The 20250-nt window shown below is 35.5% G+C and overlaps 1 protein-coding gene across 1 annotated transcript in view; it reads left to right on the top strand.

Annotated features, from left to right (window-relative positions):
• LOC311214055 (transcription initiation factor TFIID subunit 4-like) overlaps nucleotides 1–20250 on the top strand; it is a gene marked incomplete at its 5' end in the record, with an annotated part of 143478 nt that overhangs the window by 83965 nt on the left and 39263 nt on the right. The window contains one exon of the mRNA XM_084294451.1: nucleotides 14106–14228. Coding sequence (XP_084150577.1) covers nucleotides 14106–14228 — 123 coding nt within the window. The remainder of the gene's footprint in view (nucleotides 1–14105; nucleotides 14229–20250) is intronic.

The raw sequence follows: 20250 nt of genomic DNA on the forward strand, positions 1-20250 counted from the left end.
ATTTTTCTATGATTCTGTGAATGTTTACTTTATAAGAAATGTAATAAAAGTTCAATTGATGAGAGAATTTTTATGAGAAATAGGATAATTTTGTCTATTTCTTTTCAAATCTTATTTTCAGTAGTAATTGGTTTTTTGCTCCTCTTTAAAAGGAAACACTTGGAGAAAAATCTAGAATTCTTTTTTCCCTCAGAAACTCATTTGGCCTTTCCAAATAGTGGTTTGCTGTTTTATTAATGATCTTGTTATTTTAACATTTCTGTGTCTTCAGAATTTAGCAAGAAAGTTGTGTCCTTTATTGTGTTATCTCTTCCCTAGCAGTAGGGAAGTAAATGATGAGATGGAAAAAGCGTCCGGTTAGTCCTGTTGATTTATAATTTTAGAAGAGAGCATTTTTAGGGCTATGTTTAAATTCTGGACAAGTTTTCATAAGAAGGCCTTGGTCTTAAGGCAGCCCACGGCTTTGTGGCTCTAGCTGATGTCTGCCAGCTCTGGGTAAGAGTGAGTGGCTCCCCAGTACAGGGTTCCTGTAGAATATATAGGATATCTGCTGTGTCCAACTGGGACAGGTAGTAATTGAAAAGGTTATTGAATATGCAGTACTATTTCTCTGTCTACGCTGCTGTTTAGTTCTTTTAATTAAAAACATTTTCAGCTTCCTGTTTTGAGGAAGACTAAGCTCAGTATTCAGCAAAAGAATTTTGTATTAATAATGGGCTGTTATAAGCAGTTGCTAGCTTTTCTTCCTTAAGCAGTATGTTCAGGGAAACTATTGTTTACTAGTGTGTATCAGAAAACATAAATATGGGATGATTTTTTCCCTCTAAGAATATAAATTGTCACTAGAGCATCACTTTAAAATGTTTACATCTGTTTTTACCTTTTTAATTATCTGAGGTGACAGCAAGATAAAGTGATAAAGACTTCCAGCTTGCATTGAAGACATCTATCTAAAGAACATGAAGCTGTGCTGGCTAACACTATAAAATACTCTGATTCAGTCTTAGGTTAAAAACTTATTTTAGGATACAGAAGTCAAACTGTGCTCTGGATTGTACTAGAGATATTATCTTTAAGGAGAAAGGTAATTTGAGGTCATGAGAAACTCTCTGGCAGGGTTCTCAGAGAACAGTTATTAATTTCAGTTTTGTCAAAGTTTAATCTCATTATTTATATAGACATAAAACATTTCACTGGTGAGTTAAAGTTTTGTGTGTGTTGTGTGCAGTCACGATGCTTAGCAGGAGGTGTGGGATTTCAGTAATATGATAGTGCTCTGCTCAATGTGTTTTGATGTGTTGGATAGAGAGCAATTGTAATACATTTTTAAATATCTTGTAAATTGTTGCATTATCAAAATGCGTGTTTCTTTAATTTGTCATATTAATTGATGATTCCATGGCGATTAATATATGTGATGGTGTCTGTGATCTGCTCAGCTATACCAAAAGTAAATGAAAGTGTATTTCACAGATATTCTCAGGTAATTTTATCTGAGGCATTAAAAATAATTTCTCAGTTAAAAATGCTCATCTATCCATCTGTCTCTATGGAGAGATTGTCTCTGGTTAGTACTGAAATTTGAAAAACAACCCCCTTAAATCTGATGTTCTAGTGGAGGAGGAGATGTCTGGCTTTGCCATCATTTGGAAATGCGGAGATCATGTGATAGACTGTGCTACACGGTAGAGTAACCTGACTTTTGTCTGAGATTACTATTTTTGCCTCTTTTTGCCCATCACTTTTAAAATGCCTGTTCTTAACATTTAAAATATTAGAAAATGAATTCTTCTCTATCACATTGCAGCAACACTGGAATAAGTCTACTGATAGCAGTGCCAGTATTCAAAACAGAATTTTTCCCTCTCATATTAGATGTGATCTCATATCAAAACATCTCCTGTGGACAATTATGATTCGTTGTTGTTAGCTACAGTTAACATTTTTGTTTAAATGCAAAATATTTTTAATTATATATATATAAAATAATCTGTCTTTATACATTTTGTTGAAAAATCAACTCAAAACATTGTGATTTTGGATTAGTTTGTAGTGTTGCATATTTAGCATACATTTCCAATCCCCTTACTTTGATTTTATTTAAGATTCAAAGAATGTAAAGTTTTTTAATGCACCAAATCTTTGTCTTTTTGCAGTATATTTCACATATAATTACAGCTGGTTTTGATAATAAATTGTGAGCCTAAGTCCATAATATATTTTATAAAATGGAGTCCTTTGGTGAGTTGGTTATTGAAACAATAAGCGTTTGTGACAGGTTGTTTGCTGAATACTTCCTCTGTGCATATGGCAGATCATAGTTCAGTTGTTAGCAGATTATCCATTGTGCCTTGATGTTAAAAGAGGATACTTCCCAGCCTGCGTTTAAAGCTGTTCTGCACTGTCCTAACAATGCCTATGTTGAGTAGCATCTAAGAGAAGTTAGGGGAAGTTCACACATACTAAGGGGAAAAAATTGAACACAACGGATAGATTGTAGTGATTTTAGCTTTCTTTTTGTGATCTCTGATAATATTTACGGTGAATTTTTTTTCCACTGACTTTAAAATTGCTTTGAAGCAGAAGTGAGTAAATCAATTTTATACTAGAACATCATTAAATATTCTTCAAATTTATAGCCCAAAGAGAACTTTTAAAGGCATTTAGAACCATTATTACTTCTGGGCAAGTATTTTAATCCCATGCTTATAAAACTGCTCATCAGAACAGTGAGGTTTTTTAGACATCAGTATTTTAAACAACAATTTTAGAATGTAATGAAATTTTACTCAGAAGAGGAAAGTCTGAAATACTTATTTGCAAGATTGTGGGGAAGAGTAAGATCTTATACGGGCATAGTCCGTAGTTTTCCTTACTTATTTTACTGTGCCAGGGAATAAAGAGCAAAGAATATAGTGGAATTCTTCTGTCATGAATTATATTCTGCTGGTGGTGACACAGATCTCAGTTCTAATGTGCTGCAAGATCATTAAGATCATATAATTCAAAGGTTCGATTGAAATAAATTGAAAATGAATTAAAACCCCAATGTGTTATTTTGGAGATTGGGAGACTATTTTTCAGAAAACCAGAAGGGAGAGAAAAAGATTGAAAAATATTTTACTAAAAAAGGTGAATGTAAGGAGCTATATTTTAGATAATCTCATTTTCTTTTTAATGCAAATTTGATTCTTTGATTATTATTTATTTATTTATCATTCTATAAATGTTAAGGATTCTTACATATTGGGAATGTAGACATTCTTATAATGTAAATAATAGTGCAACTATTGCATTAACTTCATCTGTTAGTGATAAAGGTTTTCAAGAAAAATTGACTTTGAATAAAATGAATTAATTAAGGTATTCTTAAAGTGCTAAGCTTAATGTAACTACGATTCTTTAAAGCAGAAAAACAAGAGAGAAAACAAATAATGCCCCTTAAGCAGATGCTTATTCATGTAGGATAGCTACTCTTTGATTTTGGAGAGGTGGTGTGACTTGCAGTTGGAAACCTTGATTTATTGTGTCGTTATTTATGTCTGCAATAAACAAGGTATAAGCATAAAACATGAAAAGGAAAATTAGGTATTACATTAGTTCTCTTACTTTTTGTATTTTATTTACATGAAATATACATTTTTTAATGGCATGTTGCTGTGTCTTTTGTTGACCATATCTGTAAGCCAGGTCTGTCTGCTTGTTTCCATTGGCTTGTCATGTTCACTAATTAGGGAACTGCTGCATGATTCACCTTGTTAATTAGAGGGACTTGCACACAAAGGCCCTTCGGGCAGTGCGAAAGAAGAGCCTAGCACTAGTGCCCTGAGAAAGCTGCAGCCTGTGAAGTAATTCTTCTCATCTACCTTCTATTTTTTATTTGAAATGAATAAATCATTGAGATTTTCCTTGTGGAGTGAGAATGCAAGAATTCACATCTTTGTAAGATGTAAATTATATGTGATCAATAGAAGGGGATGACTACTGTATTGTACTTACAAGATTCCCTAATTTACTACTTGTCAATGTATGAAAAATTGCTTGAAATATTTTGTCCCCACACTGCTATTTTGTTCCCTTGATCTGCAGGAGAAATGAGAAGTATCGGTTTTGCTGTAGTTAAATCTAAAATAGAAAAGATGTAGATTATTTAAATTTCAAGCTTGTTTTGCATCCCCAGTGGAACTTCCATTTTGCAAGTGAACCCCCAGTACTACCCCCACAACTTTTCAGGGGAAAAAGAAGGTGGGTGTCTGGCTATTTTTGTTCCTCACACTGCTCTGCCTCAAATCTCACTTTTGAACAGAGCAGCATACTTGCTATACTGTGTATTCTTTAGTTGAATGTAGTTTCAGAATAAATTAAAATCGTTTTTGTCATGTCACTTAGACTTGATCAAACCACGATCCAGGCTGCAAAAAAAGGATATTGTGTTAAAAGTGCACAACTAGTCTCCATTCTGCCCATTTCCCATCTGTTTATGACACTTTGGAAATTAACTTCAATCACATTCTTTCCAACTATTTGATCAAAATTACTTATTACAGCCAAATGCTTTTTAGTAGATTGCTGCATTTGCCTCATTTCCTCAAATGAATCTGGCAGTTCAGAGACAGCTTTCCCATAAGAATGGTGTAGAGTACTAGTATCAAAATCTGGACATTTTCTTTTGGAATAATCTAGTTGCTAGAGCCTCTTATCAGAATTTCTGGTTAGCTACTCTTTCTGCTCTTCTGAAGTTTTGTAGTAATGGGATACAGGCCAAGAAATTTTCAAAAAAAAAAACAGAAATAGTTTATTTTGAAGAATGGGGTAACCTTTGGCTGACTCACGTTTTTACGGTGTGACGTACTGAAGTTGAGGTCTTCCTGTGTACCTCAGCCTCCAGTTTGCTCCATGGACAAACTAACCAAGAGCATACTTTCCCCAAGTTTTCGGTGTTTTATGGAGAGTTTTCACTGTCCAAGTAGTTGTTGTATTAGTCAGATATAATGAAAGATTCTTTAAAGGATATTTTCCAAAATATTATTTCAGAAATAGTTAATCATCTAAAAAATAGAGCAATTGATAAATTACCTCATACAACCATTGACTCTACAGTAAAACTCTACTAGATGGCCCAGCCTCTGGGAGTTAAGGCATGCCCTCCAGCTGCAAGTGTGGGGAGTTGAGAGAAAGCCTGGTTGAGAGGTTCATCTGAGCCTCATATTTTCCAGTGCAAGATTTAAAGAAGGCAAATCATGTTTCATTGCTTCTCTTAATTGAGTTATCCCATTATCCAAGTATACCCTACCCCATGCTTCTCTCACATCTCCCTAACAGAAACCAGAGCTCAACAGGTTTTTGCTGGTCTCTTCAACTCTAGTCTGTAACTATGAACATGACCATAATTTATATAGATTTTCACTTTATTTTATATTCTGTGATCTTCATTAAAGCATGAGTTTCGGAATCCTCCCATCGTGTCTCGCTTCAAGGGCAAAGGACAACATTCTAGAAATCTCAGGGGGTAGTAACCCCCATTTACATTAACACTAGGAGAAGATCAAAATTATTGTTGGTGTCCCAGGAGCGAAGATCTCTTGCTTGCACGTGGATTCAGGAACCTGCAAGTGAGTTGTTAAAGTTTTCAAATGTGGTATTCTTACCATTCCTTCTGTCTGCCCAGACTGCACAAACATGTTTAGTTTCCTTTGAAAAACGGTTTGAGAACATTTGTAATTGTCTTGTTGAGTTGATCCAAAATAAAATGAAGACGTATAACAAAAAAATAGAATAACAAATCTTAGGGAGATTCTTTCAGAACTTCTTCTGATCTTACTTACAGACCTCTCAAAAAGTTGCCAGCTCTAATAATGCTGTCATCTGTCCCTCAGAAGCCCTTTCCTCAAATGATCTGTGTTTGCAACCGCAAATCTACAAAACAGACTGTGGGACCTAGCAAATCTAAGGGCTTAAAATAGGGGTGTCTCCAGCTTAATACGTAAGAGCCCAGAACTGGTGCTAATGGAGATAAGTTGTTCAAGGAATAGTTTAACCAAAACCAGACAAAACGTGCTGAAGCTTCAACAACAGATTTTCAGGAATGAAAAATATTAATGAATCAGGTTACTGAAAGGGCACAAAGCACACTGCTGTGGAACTCTTTTACAGGAATCTGAAAGACTGTTATTCTAAATTTATTCTAAGTTTATTTAGAATTTTTAAGGTTATTCAAAAAAAAAACCCAACACATTATTATGCATTCTGTTACTACGAATATAGCTTAAGAACTGCTTGGAGAGTTACAGAAATAAATGGTTTAAAGTTAAATTAGAATAGTATTTGTATTTGGAAGACCAAAAAGTCAAACAACTAAGGATATATAAATTTAACAAGAAGTATTTCATAAACATCTGTGAAGAGTGTTAGTTGATGAAATGGACTAGTGGGATAAGGATCATTTCTTCAAAGTATTTAGGGAACAAAATAACATTGGAGACAAAAGAATTTCTTCATGCTTTTGATTTTTTATAAGCTATGAGTAAGCTGTAAAAAGATTTTAGTATGAATATATATAAAAATCAGTTCTGATACTACTTATTATTGAGGAGATAAAATTGTTTAACTGATTATTATTTTAAAAATCATATTTAACTAGATAATATACATGACTTCAGAAAATTACGATTAAGGCTTGTCTTCGGGGAAAAATAAAAAAGGCAGGATGCACCTGGCATTTTCTATATCAGAAGTTTAACACATTCTCTCAAAAGTAATGGGGCAAATGTTAATGGAAATTTTGAGCAAACTTCTAGAACATAACAAGATTAAAAGTAATAAACAGGATAGGTCTATTGCAGGGAATATACCTGGTCAAAAGTACCCCAGTTAAGGTTCCAGAACTGTATTTGTATGCTCATTATTTTTAAGAAACATTCATCTTGGGGGCTGAAATGTTCCCAGCTTAGTCTTTGCCCAGGGTGATTTTTTGAACACAGTGCAGTAATTTTCAACTGTTGTTAAGTGTGTGGGAAAGAGAAAAAGCACACACGCACCCCCTTTTCAGTACAGAAAATCCTTCATCTCCTTCAAAGAGATGTGCAGCCATCACAGGTGTCGATCGGAGGTTTTACTGTCTGACGAGAGTACACTTGTGGAGAAGTAGCATCTAGCTTTACGTTGAAGAAAGTTAGGTATGGTTTAGCAAAGCTGTGAGTGTTTGAAAGTCTCACAGGACGTGTTCAGTGTATGCTTTGCTATTACACGTGTAAACCTTCTCTGTGTTGCCTTACTGCAGAGCCACGTTGTAACTTTAGCTACTTTGGGCCAGTTTCTCACCAGCCAGGTGTTGTTGCTGTAGGAGTTCTGTTGACCTTTAGAGACTTGGGTAATGCAGAGGAGAGGAGGGAACCTAGCGTGGGCATTCTGCAGGCATTAGCTGTTTTTCAAGACTCTCTCTCTGAGGTTAACTGGGTTACTGATCCTTCTTGATCATTGTCCTGGACTTGTTGAGGTTACTGCCAGCATTTTTAATGAGTTTCATTTTTTTAATTGCACCCTCTGTCATGGATGTCTTAGGACATGTATAATGGTTCCACATTTCAGGCTCTCCTCAGCAAAAAAGATGTTTTTCCAGGGGGTGCAATCACTGTCTGAGACTGATAGATACATGCTGCAGAATCATCAATTAAGACAGGCTTTTCCCAGCATATGACCCTGTTATCAAGAATTAAACCATCCATCGCAAACGGAATTAGGAAGGATCTCCATTGATGCCTATTGGCTAGAAATCAATGCTTAAATCATTGTTTATATGATCCTGCTTTCATCAAACATTTCTGCCATTTAGTGCTCTCTGTTGCCAATTTCCTGCTCAGTGTTCAGTCCTGGCTGTCTTCATTCTTGATTGCGGTTTACAGTCTGTCAATATTTATAGTTTCTGTTGGGCTATTAGCCCCTTCTCTGTCCTCTTTTCTTCTTCTCAGGCTGTATTTCTGAACTATGCTGGGGATTGTAAGTAGCCATAGTGTAGTTCTTTGTGAGATGAGTTGGCTCTGTGACTGTAGAAACTTACTTTTACAACTCTGCTTCTATTCCCTTATCAAATCCTATATTGACGGTATTTAAACATACTTGACTACCTCCTCAAGCTCTTCCTTCCTCTTTATCTCCACAATCATCTGTCTCTCTCTGTCACCGGGTTATTTTCCTTCCAGGCCAAAAAACACCCCTGATTTCTACCTGAAATTAGAGAAACACCTCCTTGACCTTTTTGTCTCTCATGTGATGCCATTCTATTCTTCCTTTTGGTTTTGAAGGTATTTGTGTGTAGATTTGAGTCATTAGTGGTCCGGTCATCCTGTTTCTGATCACACTGAAGGAAATCTCTCCTACTGCAGTCCTTACGGACCACAGCTCAGGCCCATATCCATCTACACCTCTGCTTTAAGGCAAGGGTAATTTCAGTTTGCTCACTTTTTGCCCTCCATTTGGAGCACGTTTTGCCTTCATTTCCAGATGCCTTTTGGTACTGGGTTTGAACAGCTCCTGTCTTTCTGATGTAGCCTGGTGTCTCATTTGAGGTTTGACATTCCTTATCCTGTGGATTCAAGTGAGCAAGTGAGATTCACTGGAATGGTTGCATAGCTGTTGTGAATGGATTTATTTCTCTTGGAATACTCACTTCTATGTTCACTGAAGTAAATGACTCCTCTGATTCTGGTACAGATCACAGCCACAGCTAGGCCATGTAATTTTCTGGGCTGGAGAGGTTGTTTGACCTCTATAGATGCTCATACCAAGTATGAATTTCCTTCATGATTGTCTTTCCAGACCAAATTGTTTCCTTGAACAAATTCACATTATTTGTTTCTCTAGTCTTACCTTCCTTGAATTTCTTACTGTTTTAGTTGATCTTGTAGAAAAGTGGATTATTATAATACTAATTACAGCAATGAATGGAGGATTTAGATCTTTAAGAAATCTTGAAAATGAATCCCTACTAATCTTTGAAACAGGTGGTTTATTCTGGTTGCATGGACTGCTACAACTGCTGGTAGAAGGAAGAATTCGAGAAGAAAAAAATTGCTGAGCTTATACCAACACCATATATTTACTTACTAATATCTCAGTGACTGTTCTCACAATGACTTGTAGTGCAGAAACAGCTTAAAATGCTTGGCTTCTATTCCAAAATGATTTACAAAGCATGCTAAATGTGCTCTTGTTGTGCGTTTGAAGTTATTAAATCTAGATTTTTAAGCTTGAATGTTGATACTTGAGATAGACATATGGTTGTCTTCCTTGTAGCATATGGCTTGTGGCGTTTCTTTTCTGAAATACCTAAATGTATCATAACAAATAATGGGCTAAGGAAAACAAACCAAAGTTTTTAGAACCTCTGTTAGCTTCACTTTATTAAAGTAGTAAAATGATGTTCTTTGTGTGGTTTTAATGTTATACTGCCATACGCAAGGAAGAAAATTTAATTGTGTGAAATACTATTGGTATTTAATTCTTATACTGTGCTTCTCGTCAAAGGGATCTCTGTAAGTTCAAGTAATTAAGTAATGAAATACTTCTTAGTAAGTAAGTGGTATGCTAAAAATAATTTTGGAGCAGATAAGGAGCAAAGAACAACATGTCATTTGTAAGCATCTTTCTTGTATAATATATTGGAATATTTGTCTGTGTTTTAGATAAATATTTTGACTTTCAAAAAAGTTAATTGTTGTTGATTAGTTCCAAGTGAAACATTACTTCCTTTCCAGAGGGCAGAAATTTTAATATGCTATCGATATATCCATATTAATTGTGGATGAAGGGAAGTTAAAGAGTGATATTGCATCAGCAGTCCAATATGAAAATTGTGTGTGTGAATGCAGCTATCAAGCAGTTGCATCTTGTTCATTGATGTAGTGAGTTAGATTAATTTCTGCTAAATCATGTTAATTAACAGGAAATTTCTTTTATCAAGATGTATAGTTATTAACAGGTGCTTCATTTGTTTAAATATCTGGAAATTATTTACTGGCTTAGTTAAGAGAGAAACTATTGTAATAACATGCTGCTTTTTTACTTTTAAAATATCACTGGCCATGTAAAGTAAGAAGCTTAGGTAACTTTAGTATCATAGGTACTTTTAGGAGTAGTTTAAAATCACAAAAGCACTGAAGATGGCTGCACTTAATTCAGTACTGAAAATTCAGTAATGACTTTGGAACTGGGCAGAACTGGTTGTGAAGTTATTCCCACTTGATACAGAGAGCCCAGTTTCAGAACATACTGGGGAAAAGAGCTTCCACTGGTCAGGGCTGTGCATTCGACATATGTGGTACACAAGGCACATCTTAAATGTACATCTCTGTTGACAACAAAGCAGAATGTTTAGTTCTATGTTAACTTCCCAGCTCCCACAAAAATCCTTGGTTATTCCTAAACTTGTTTTGCAAGATAACTTCGATAACCGTATCAGGTTTTCTCACTGTTAAAAACAGCCTCTATTTTTCCTTGAATTCACTGAGAGACTCCTGTTGAGTCAGGTGCCAGCAGCCACATTGTATGAACATCTCTGTGACACGTATAGTGTCCCCTTCTTTTGAACTAAAGCCAAGACACTGTTGTTGGTTATTTCTCCAAATAGAAAGACTATAATAACTGATATTTTTTGATGCAGAGTCAGATGATGAGAAGGAAAGAGATTGGTAGAGGTAATCTGATGTAGGGTATGAAAACATGGCTGTATGTGTGTGACTTGGAGATGGAAGCAAGAGAAAGTTGGGATGGGGGAATCAAGAAGCAGTGGTGGTTAGTGTGCTTCAAGACTTTAAGTATAATCCAGAAATTGTGTCAAATGTCATGCTCGTAACTGTCTGTAAACTGCAAAGATGTTTTATTGTAAGCAAGTTGATAGTTAATAGTGAGTGTGTAAAGATGTTCCCTTAAGCCAGCTGGAGTACACTAATTGCTGCAAGATTAATGCATTTTTTGGTAATCAGGATCATAATTCTTTCAATTATTTTCAAATGTAATTTTATGATTCTCTGCCTTCAGATGAGCTTTTCAAAAAATCAGCAATAACAACTAATTTTTAAGAGTTATGAAAATTTTTATAATACAGTATCAATCAAGTATTCCATCATTTCAGCCATAATTTTAATAAAACTTCAGGATACTATGATCTTAGTGATAATGCATATGTGCTTTTGACATATTTGATATGTTTTGAGCAATTAAGGTTTATATAAGAAGGTTTATATTTTCTATCGTGGTACATCAAAGTGTGTATTGTAAAGCCAATATCAGAAATTGTATCGTGTTTTTATCTGGAGTTTTTGTACCTGGCAGCATATTCCTTATTTGTGTTCAAGTAGTGCGTGTTAGTCCCAACAGGGCTAGGTGACAAGTAAGGCACATAGTACAGGAGATCCGTGTCTGGAGAGCTTATCGACTTAACTGCTGGGTGAGGAGAGGTGAGAGGCACAGGGAAGTGAAGGGAAGGTCTTGCCAGTACTCACACCGGGTGTCAGTAAAACAGCCCAGCTCCTTCGGCTCTGTCTGCTGAGCCAGGCTTCCTGTCATCTGGTAAATTAGTTAGTTGAAAATCTTGCGTGTTTGTTTGGGCAAGTGCTGGGCCAACACATTTGTCAGAGATCAGTATTTGATATCAAAACTATCTTTACCCCTTCTCACTGAATAAAAAATAAAGGACAAAGAACCTGAGAAATAAATGAGTGCAAGCCCTTTTGCACACTCTTAAAATCTATTTCATGTTTTGCTAAAACAGCACCAGAAACTTTGCAGTTTTCTAAGTGAGGGCAGAATATGTCCCATTTTATGCAATTTAGAGAAATGGCATGTTTTGCTTTTAATGTTTTAATGGCATGTTTTGCTTCACAATTTGCATGTGCAAAAATAAAAATCATTCTTAGAAGAGCCTTTCAGAGGCATTACGTGCATACATCACATCTTGAAACAATCACTGTATATTGCAGTACAAGTAGCACAATAGGCAAAGTATTAGCTTACTGTTGGTTTGGATGTGTTGACTTTGGATAAGATACTCATATAATAACCTTTTTATTGTACCAGTTCTCCATCAGACTATATTTCTGACCCATACCTCCCAGGAAACTAAAACTTCTCTGCTACAAAATTTCTTATTCTGTGAAGCCATCCACTTTACAACTTCGTCTGAGATCACTCTAAGCCAGTTGGCCCTAGCTTAAATATTCATCAGACTTCTGATAATTGTGATAACCCTTATAGGCTGGCAAGCATGGCAAATTAGCAGAAAGATGATTGATCTTTTTTTATATGCAGTTTTATCTTCAACCTTTCCTGGATATATGTTATACTATAGTAATAATTTCTTCTCTAAGGTATTTGCCAGTATCTGGATTTGCACATCTATTTACAGTTGCCTTGAAGCCTCATAATTACAATACAGCTGAAATGTCCATTTTCTTTCCCTGACTACAAATAGGGATCAATCGAATTTTAAATGACTGCTTACGGGCTAGCTTCCGATCATGACCTTTGTAAATGATTAGAGCTCACCACTGTTGCTATCTACCTTGAAAGGGTAAGCGGGCAGGTCTGTCTAACTGGCATTTAATCTGGAAGAGAGCCAAAGATATTTGAGCTAAAAACCTAATATGAGTTGGCAAAGAGAAGTATGTATAGACCTTTGCACTATTATTTAGATATTTTTCCATGTTTCTTTTTTGTATTTAGGGAATTCTTTTATCCTGTAGATAAGTGAGATGCTTATTTGTATATAATTTCACATTTCAGTTCTAATAATAATTGAAGCTGTAAAAATATGTGGCATAAAAATGTGAAAATGTACCGGATTTGCTTTTTCTGAAGAACATGAAAATAATCTACTGGTAAATGAATAAAGCTGAAAACTGCATTAAATAATAGCCATGAAGCAAACCTGCTTTTTCTACACAGAAGTAAATGGAGAAAAAATGCCACACAGTGTGCTTTTTTGCTTAAACCACCTTTCCTTTTGACATTGGCTAGGTAGTTCAGGCCTCACTTGTATATGCAGCTCACATTTAAGTAATGGCTGAGATATTTCTATCTACACCTGTCAGATAAGTTTTATTTTAATGAAGAATTGTGCCTGTATCATGCAATGTCTTTATTATCAGCATTGAATTTCTTGAGGTAGTGTTCCATGCATTTCTCTTGAGGTTGGATGTCCATGGGATTAGCTAACAAACACCTCCTCTGAATTTTCTGAAGGATTTTGCAAGTCCAGTGTTGAACATAGTAAGAATTATTACTAAGAACTAGAAAGGTTTTTTTTTTTTTTTCTGATGAAAAACATACACTGTTTACCTAATCAAGTATTTTTGTGCAATATTAATTATCAGAATTTTTATTAAAGTAATATTGCTCATGGAACTATGTCTCTTATCATTTACTCTATAAAAAAACTACACAATTAAAATGGGTATGCAATTTTACCTTTTCATCATGTGGTAGCTGGAGTATTTTATCTTATTTTTTGTAGCATGCTGCTCTGTTACATGATGCAACTGGCAGGTTGTTTCCTTAGCGTCACACAAATTCAATGTGTTGTTACCTAAATTCTAATCCCGTAAAGCAGTTATAAATTCAGTGTGAAGGGTTTTTGTTTCAGTATTACTTTCTGCTAATATTCTGATAGAGGTCATTTACGTAAGCTTTTTTTTTTTTTTTTTCTGAAAGTAAATATCAAGTCTAGTTAAAACATTCAACATAAATCTGAGATGAAAGGACGTGTGAGGTATTTTTTTTTAGGGTTTGAATTGGTATTTACATTCTTCCTATCAGTCTTAAACTGGGGACATATGGCTAGTGTATAGTACTTACAGGCTAAGACAGTTTTCAAGGATAAGAATGGAGATACATGGAAGTAGAAATTCTGTGAGAAGTCAAGAGAACTTCTGTAACTTTATTACTCTACTACAAAGCTGCATGTTTGAGCTACTAAAGTAGTATTTCTAGGACTATGACAGCACTGTTGGTGATTGCTCATGTCGTGACTTTCAACTTGGGCTTCCAAGTGTGGGAGTAGCTCTGGTATGATGACAGAATACAGTCTAAACATATTTTTCTCCCTCTAATAGATGCAGCAACAAGAACTTGCACAAATGAGGCAGAGGGATGCCAATTTAACTGCGTTGGCGGCTATCGGTCCCCGGAAGAAACGGAAGCTTGATTCACCTGGACTGCTCACCATAGGAGGAGAGGTATGTGTTTATCCACAGAATAAGAGAATTAGTTATTTCAAAAGCCAGTAGGAATAACTGTTTTTCAAAAGTTAGTAGGACTAACTAGAGATGCAGCATACTGATATTTTCAGTGAACTGTGTAACTTGGAAAAGGAGATATAAATTACTGAATTAGAATAACCATGAGCACATTTTGTCTTATTAGCCAGTTAAAATGACGTCTTTTCTTAGTTGTATTTTCAAATGTTATCTGTCAACAGGTATATAAAGAATATTTTAGAAGAAAAGCTAAACCTGAAGTATGTAGGTCTCTCTCTAAAAATGCTCAGTGTCTTTTTACTAGTTTTCTTCTCTCTATAGTCTAACAGAAAATAGGAAAAAGAGTAAGGCATGAAAAATATCTGGGGAAACATAACTGTAGTCTTGCTTACAATTTGAACTGAGATCTTATATTAATACTAGTAACTGTGGTTTTGTGGCAAATGTGTCAAAACGTTTTACAGAATGGCCCTGCAACTGTAAAGACAAGTTTGTAGTCATGCTTAATTGTATGTAATTTTAACAAGAATACTGTGCTCTAGAAATAGGATCAGATTTATTAGCAGGTCTCCCCTGTCATTTTAGAGGGAGAAATAGTTACACTGCACAATGCAATGCAAAGTCCTCAAAAGCAGGATATACGTTAGCCAAGGTGGAGAACTGTAATAATGTGGTTGTGTTACATTGGATAACTCTTAGAGAATACTGCGTTGTATGGTACATACATAGTTGGGCTTCTTTTGTTTCTCCTAAATATGCCTACACAATAGGAGCCAAAGTAATTCTCCCTATTAGATGTCTGTTCTGAGGAAAATGCAAACATTTTGTTTTGAATAACTGACTAACGGTTTTGGCTCAGACATTTGACTGTCTAAATGCCAGGCATTTCCAAAGGCCTTTTTGTTTCCCATTTTGGATAGCTTTTATCAGAGTTCTCTCCCTCTTTTCATGTGCTAAAATTAGTGCTAAGGAATTAGCTGAGCTAGGAATAGAAGTGAATCTTGTTTATGTTCTGAAGTTGACCTATGACTTCAGATATGTAGGAGATATTCCTGTTTTCTGGTTAAGTTTGTATTTCAGACTAAGAGAGCTTCTTGTGTTTTGTGTTGTCCTGTTACATTCTCTTCCTTTTGATCTCCTACCAGGTTTTCCATTCAGTAAAGAATTATGTTCTCTTTGTAATGCACCTGTAAGAAATCCTGCAACAATAGGGCAAGAGAAACTTTTATTAGAAGCTCAGTTGGTTAGAGATAGCATTAGCTTTCACAAAAGATTTATTAAAAAAAAAAAAAAAAAAAAAAAAAGCCTACTGATAATACATGGATTTGTTCAGTATTTAACAAATATGAATTTCCCACTTGTCTATACTTGACAGGAAAAATATTTTCCTAAGTATCAGAACTTAATTTTTATTGTCTATTGCCCCGGTTTTAAAAAACAATCATTTTAAAGCTTTTATTCTATGATGAACCAAACTGTGGTCATCTTTGGTGAAATATTTTATTCATTTATATATATATATATATATATTTATAAACGAATGGTTTTATGGTGAACAGCTTCTGTTTCTCTCTACTTACTCTTCTGGTGCACAGCTTCAAGGCAAGATAAAGGTCTGTGGCAAATTCCAAAGGCCATCAGAGATTCTTTTGCTTCCTTCTGTTGGTCCCCTAGCCCAAATTTAATTGAACTCGTTTGTTATTCAATTGGCAAATTATCCTTGAAGCTTCTTCTAATACATGGATTTCCTGGAGTCATGAATTCTGTGGATCTTCTGCCAGTTCAGACTGAATTGCTCCCTTCCCTCTTCTCCTAGTTTCTAACCATGCTGGCCAACTCACACTGGTGTCTGGCTGCAAGCTGATTTCACAGACTTGGAGACTATATCTAGATTATTCCGTGTCTTTTCTGGGGTTAGAATTTAAAGCATTGTAGAAGCTGTGTCATGCAAGTTGGCTGCTAGAACACATAGACACACATGCATGCACGTGCTCCCTTTCTGTTAATCTGAACTACTCATTAGGGCTGTGATGCAGAAATGAACAACAAAAACTCCTCAAAAAATTTCAGTCCAAAAGGTACTGGAAAATTGTGCCTGATTTCTCTTCTTTGGACTTCTGAAGCTTTACACATGGCATAGAAAGCTATTGTAAGACTGTGTTGTGTCTTACGTGTTCTTTTATCCCAATTTCCACCTTGAGATGTCTGACTTCCATAGTAGTCTGTGACCCTCTGATTACCTTCTCAAAGCAATTTCTAAGCTTCTGAAGTCCTGCTGGTTATAATCTCTGTTAGCAAGGTCCAACTTGGCAAGAGGTTTCTTGGCCTCCCCCTCTCCCTTTTTTTTTTTTTTTTTTTGTCTAAAGCTCTCCAGTTCATGTCAATCAAGTTGCTGGTCTCCTCATTAATGTCTTTTGACATATGCACCTGTTTTTGTTGCAGCTAGAACACTGCACATGTGCTGATCCAAAGAGATGCCATTTACAAATCACCCCACCCCTCCATATTTCAGACGTTGCATTTTTTCCTTTACTGAACTAACTCCTGTTTAATATTTTGCTTAGTCACATTGGACATTTTTTCAATGAGAAGTACTGGATTTCAATCCAGCTTCTTGGTTCAACAGAAATACTAGCTTACAATTTCTCTTTGGAAATTTGATCTTTTTAATAATACCCTTTTGATCTGAGCAGGAGGTCAAATTAGGGAGTAGTAATGATTATTTTGCTTAAGAGAAAAAGATGATGGAAAAGCTTGGTGTTTCTGAGATCAAGAACTCTTTGTTGTAAACACAGAAATGATTTTTATACAGCTTTTATAAATGTGAAAAAAATGTGCTCATAATTGCAAGTATTTTTCTACCAGCACTTTGTTAAAGAGTTTTCTTGGAACTTGTTCTCTATCATACACTTGGACAATTTTGGAGCTCATTTGGACTATTTTCCATCTTTTTCAGGCCATAGCTATTTTTTATGTGTATTTTTTTATTTTTTCTAATGGCAGGATTAGTTTAAATTATCCAGACCAGGCCCACGAGTTACCTCTTCTGTGCTAGTACAGCTGTTGTTTTTTTTTTTTTTGGACTAGCTTTACTTGGGGAGATGGAACACTATCAGTATTGGGGTGAGGTTATTTTTTCATTATATGCGTTCTTTGATGAAGCCATATGAAAGATTGCTTTCCAAAACATGGGAAAAAATATTTTATAGAAAAGTGGATGAGGAAGGGTGAAGTGTTCTCAAATAGCACTGCCACCAGATATGTAACTAGTTTCAGACTGTGATTACACAGTAGCCTGAGCTAATCTGACTGTGATCTCTCTCCCAGTCCCTAGTAGTGCGTTCCTACCAGTTCCCATTCATTGGTTCTGGCTCTTGGTCTGTGCTAAACCATTTCCATTTGATAAATTGGCAGAAAGCTAACCTAACAACAACAAAAATGGAATAGTTTCTGCTTAGCTTGCAGAAGTAGTTTGGCCTAGAGCCCAGTGAGCACTGGAAAAGGAAAGTATAACAAGGCAGAGGCAGCTAACTTGAGATCGCTTGCTCCTCCTTTGCTTACTTTTTGCTACCTTTCTTTCTAAAGTCTTGTACTTTAGGTAGTCTGCTAGAATCAGCTTCCTCCGTAGCAAGCAGCAGTTCCATCAGTAGTTCAGCCTGCTTATTATTATAATGCAGTTTAAATCAAGAGTGAAAGAGAAGGAGAAATGAGATACCTTTGGAAGACTTCAGCTCCTCTGTATTGCAGAGTATAAAATATTGCATTTGCAGAATCTTATACTTTTATTTAATGATACCAGGCAAAATTATCGGAAAATATCTTTAGATGTTACTGCTTTTTGCAATTTAATGCAGGGTTGTCAGATTAAGTGTCTAACATTCCTAAAACATGTTAGGCATTTAGGAGTGGTCCTGCCCAATTTTTGTTTGCTGTGTGGGTCCTTTTAGTGTTTGTGATGGTATGGAGCAGTGGAAGGCAAAGGTAGGGCAGGGGATGACATATGCAGGAGAGGGAGGATAGCAACTGTTGAAGTTCTTCAGTTAGTATCCTTTAAGCACCTCCATTGTCAGAGTAAAAACAATACATTTTGAGACATGTTTATTTACCTTTTGGATTTTGAATCTGTTCAGCTTAATTTTGGAAGCTTTTTTCTTGAATTGTAAGGCTTTTAATAATTAGCATTAAAATTTGTTTTAATTTCTGAAATAGATAGTTTGATGTAATTGTAAGAGTTAAAGCTTTAAGAACAGAATTAACCATCACAAGGCTTGTAGCTTTACAAGTTAAATATTTGAGTAGTGCTAAGGTGGCATTAATGCAAAATTTCCATATTTCAGAGTCCCTCATATTTGTCTATAGAATGAAAATGTGGAGGTTAAATGCAAGTATTTTTATTTATTGATTTGTTTAAAAATAATACTAATAACGTAATTTGGCTTTTCATTAAGATCTATGGCTAGGATCCCAAAATACATAAATATAAAGTATATGTTTGAAATATCTGAGGGTATAATTTGTTTAAATATCAAGTGAAAGCCCTCTCCTGGTACTTGCTGGCACAGATGGTTTTTGAATACTGAGCTTCCAAAGGCAGCTTCAGGGCTAGTTCAGTGAATCACCGCTTACTGAAGACAGTCATTTTAGGGAAAGAAAAAACCCTCTCTCTCACAGAGTGGAAGAGCAGAGCAGTCATCTTAAGAATATTCAGCAAAGTTTCCCAGAACTCCATCTTCCAAAAATTTGCAGGACCATTTGTTGGACTCTCAAGGGAGAGTTGGCAATTTGTTTCTTTTCACAACCAGTGTATATTTGATCCATTATAACAGGGAAGAGAATGTTCTTGCAGACCTGGAATATCCCCAAACAACTACAGTTAAAACAGTGATATTTTGTGTATAGAAAAGCTAAGTTGTAAAGGACATTAGTGGTTGAAAATATACTTCAGATTCATTCGGTAGCCAACGTGGCTTCTAAACTGATCATGAAATCTATTTCTGGCACAAGGCACCACATTTTTTCTTATTAAATTCATCTTTACAATGGTATAATTTAAGCATTTTAAAGCCATTTTCATGTTAAGGTTTTGTATAAAATGTGTTTAAGATTCTGGTTTAAGACTTGGAAATCTCTGTCATACCGAGACTTCAAAATGCAGATAGAGATATTACTTAATATTCCCCTCTCTCCGATCTTTACGCTACTAGTAGTTGAAAAGAAGGATGAATTCATGTCTATTTGGAAGGCACTCGGGTACTATCACAAACTTTGAAAAAATACTTTTGACTCCAGTCTCTTTTTAGTCATCCAGGACTGAATGTGATTAATTTGTTTGCACGTTACAACTGGCATTCTCACTTCATGCATGAGTTATCCATAGTCATTTCAGCAGCCCCCGCAATTATTCTTCAAAACCACTTCTAATTTCTTTTTTTGTCCAAAAGAATTCTGTTTATTAGGTATTTTTCTTTTTGAAATGGTTCGTGCATGATAAACAAGTAGGACAGAGCTGTCTCTTGGAAAACACGACATTGTTTCCTTCCTTTCTTACCCTTTTGAACAAAAAGAGGTATGTGGTCTGTCCTACACAAGTCTTTGTTGCAGAACGGTTGTACAGTGGGTTCTCTCCGAAGTGTCTACTCAATATTGTGTAGGTACAGAAGTTCATAAATCAGCCAATATAACTTTGAGGCATAGCTGCTTGTGACAGATCTGAAAGAGAACCATTTTATAGTCTTTTATTTGGGGGAAAAACACCAATCGTTGGGATTGCTGTGCTCTGAGCAAATCTTTGGGCTATTCCCTCACCTTTTTGGAACTAAGGTAATTTTATGGCATCCACTTTCAAAGGTCTTTGGAATGACTTGTTCTACAACTCAAGTCTCAGCTTGGTCTTCATAGCTATATAGTTGGTTCTTGAAAAATTGCCTTTTAAGTGGTCAAGATATGTTTAGAAAGCAATTGAATCTAAAGATTCTTTACACTGGTTAAATTTGAGCTATAT

This window comes from Netta rufina (genome assembly GCF_964035555.1).
Source record: "Netta rufina genome assembly, chromosome: 13".
NCBI classification, from domain to species: domain Eukaryota; kingdom Metazoa; phylum Chordata; class Aves; order Anseriformes; family Anatidae; genus Netta; species Netta rufina.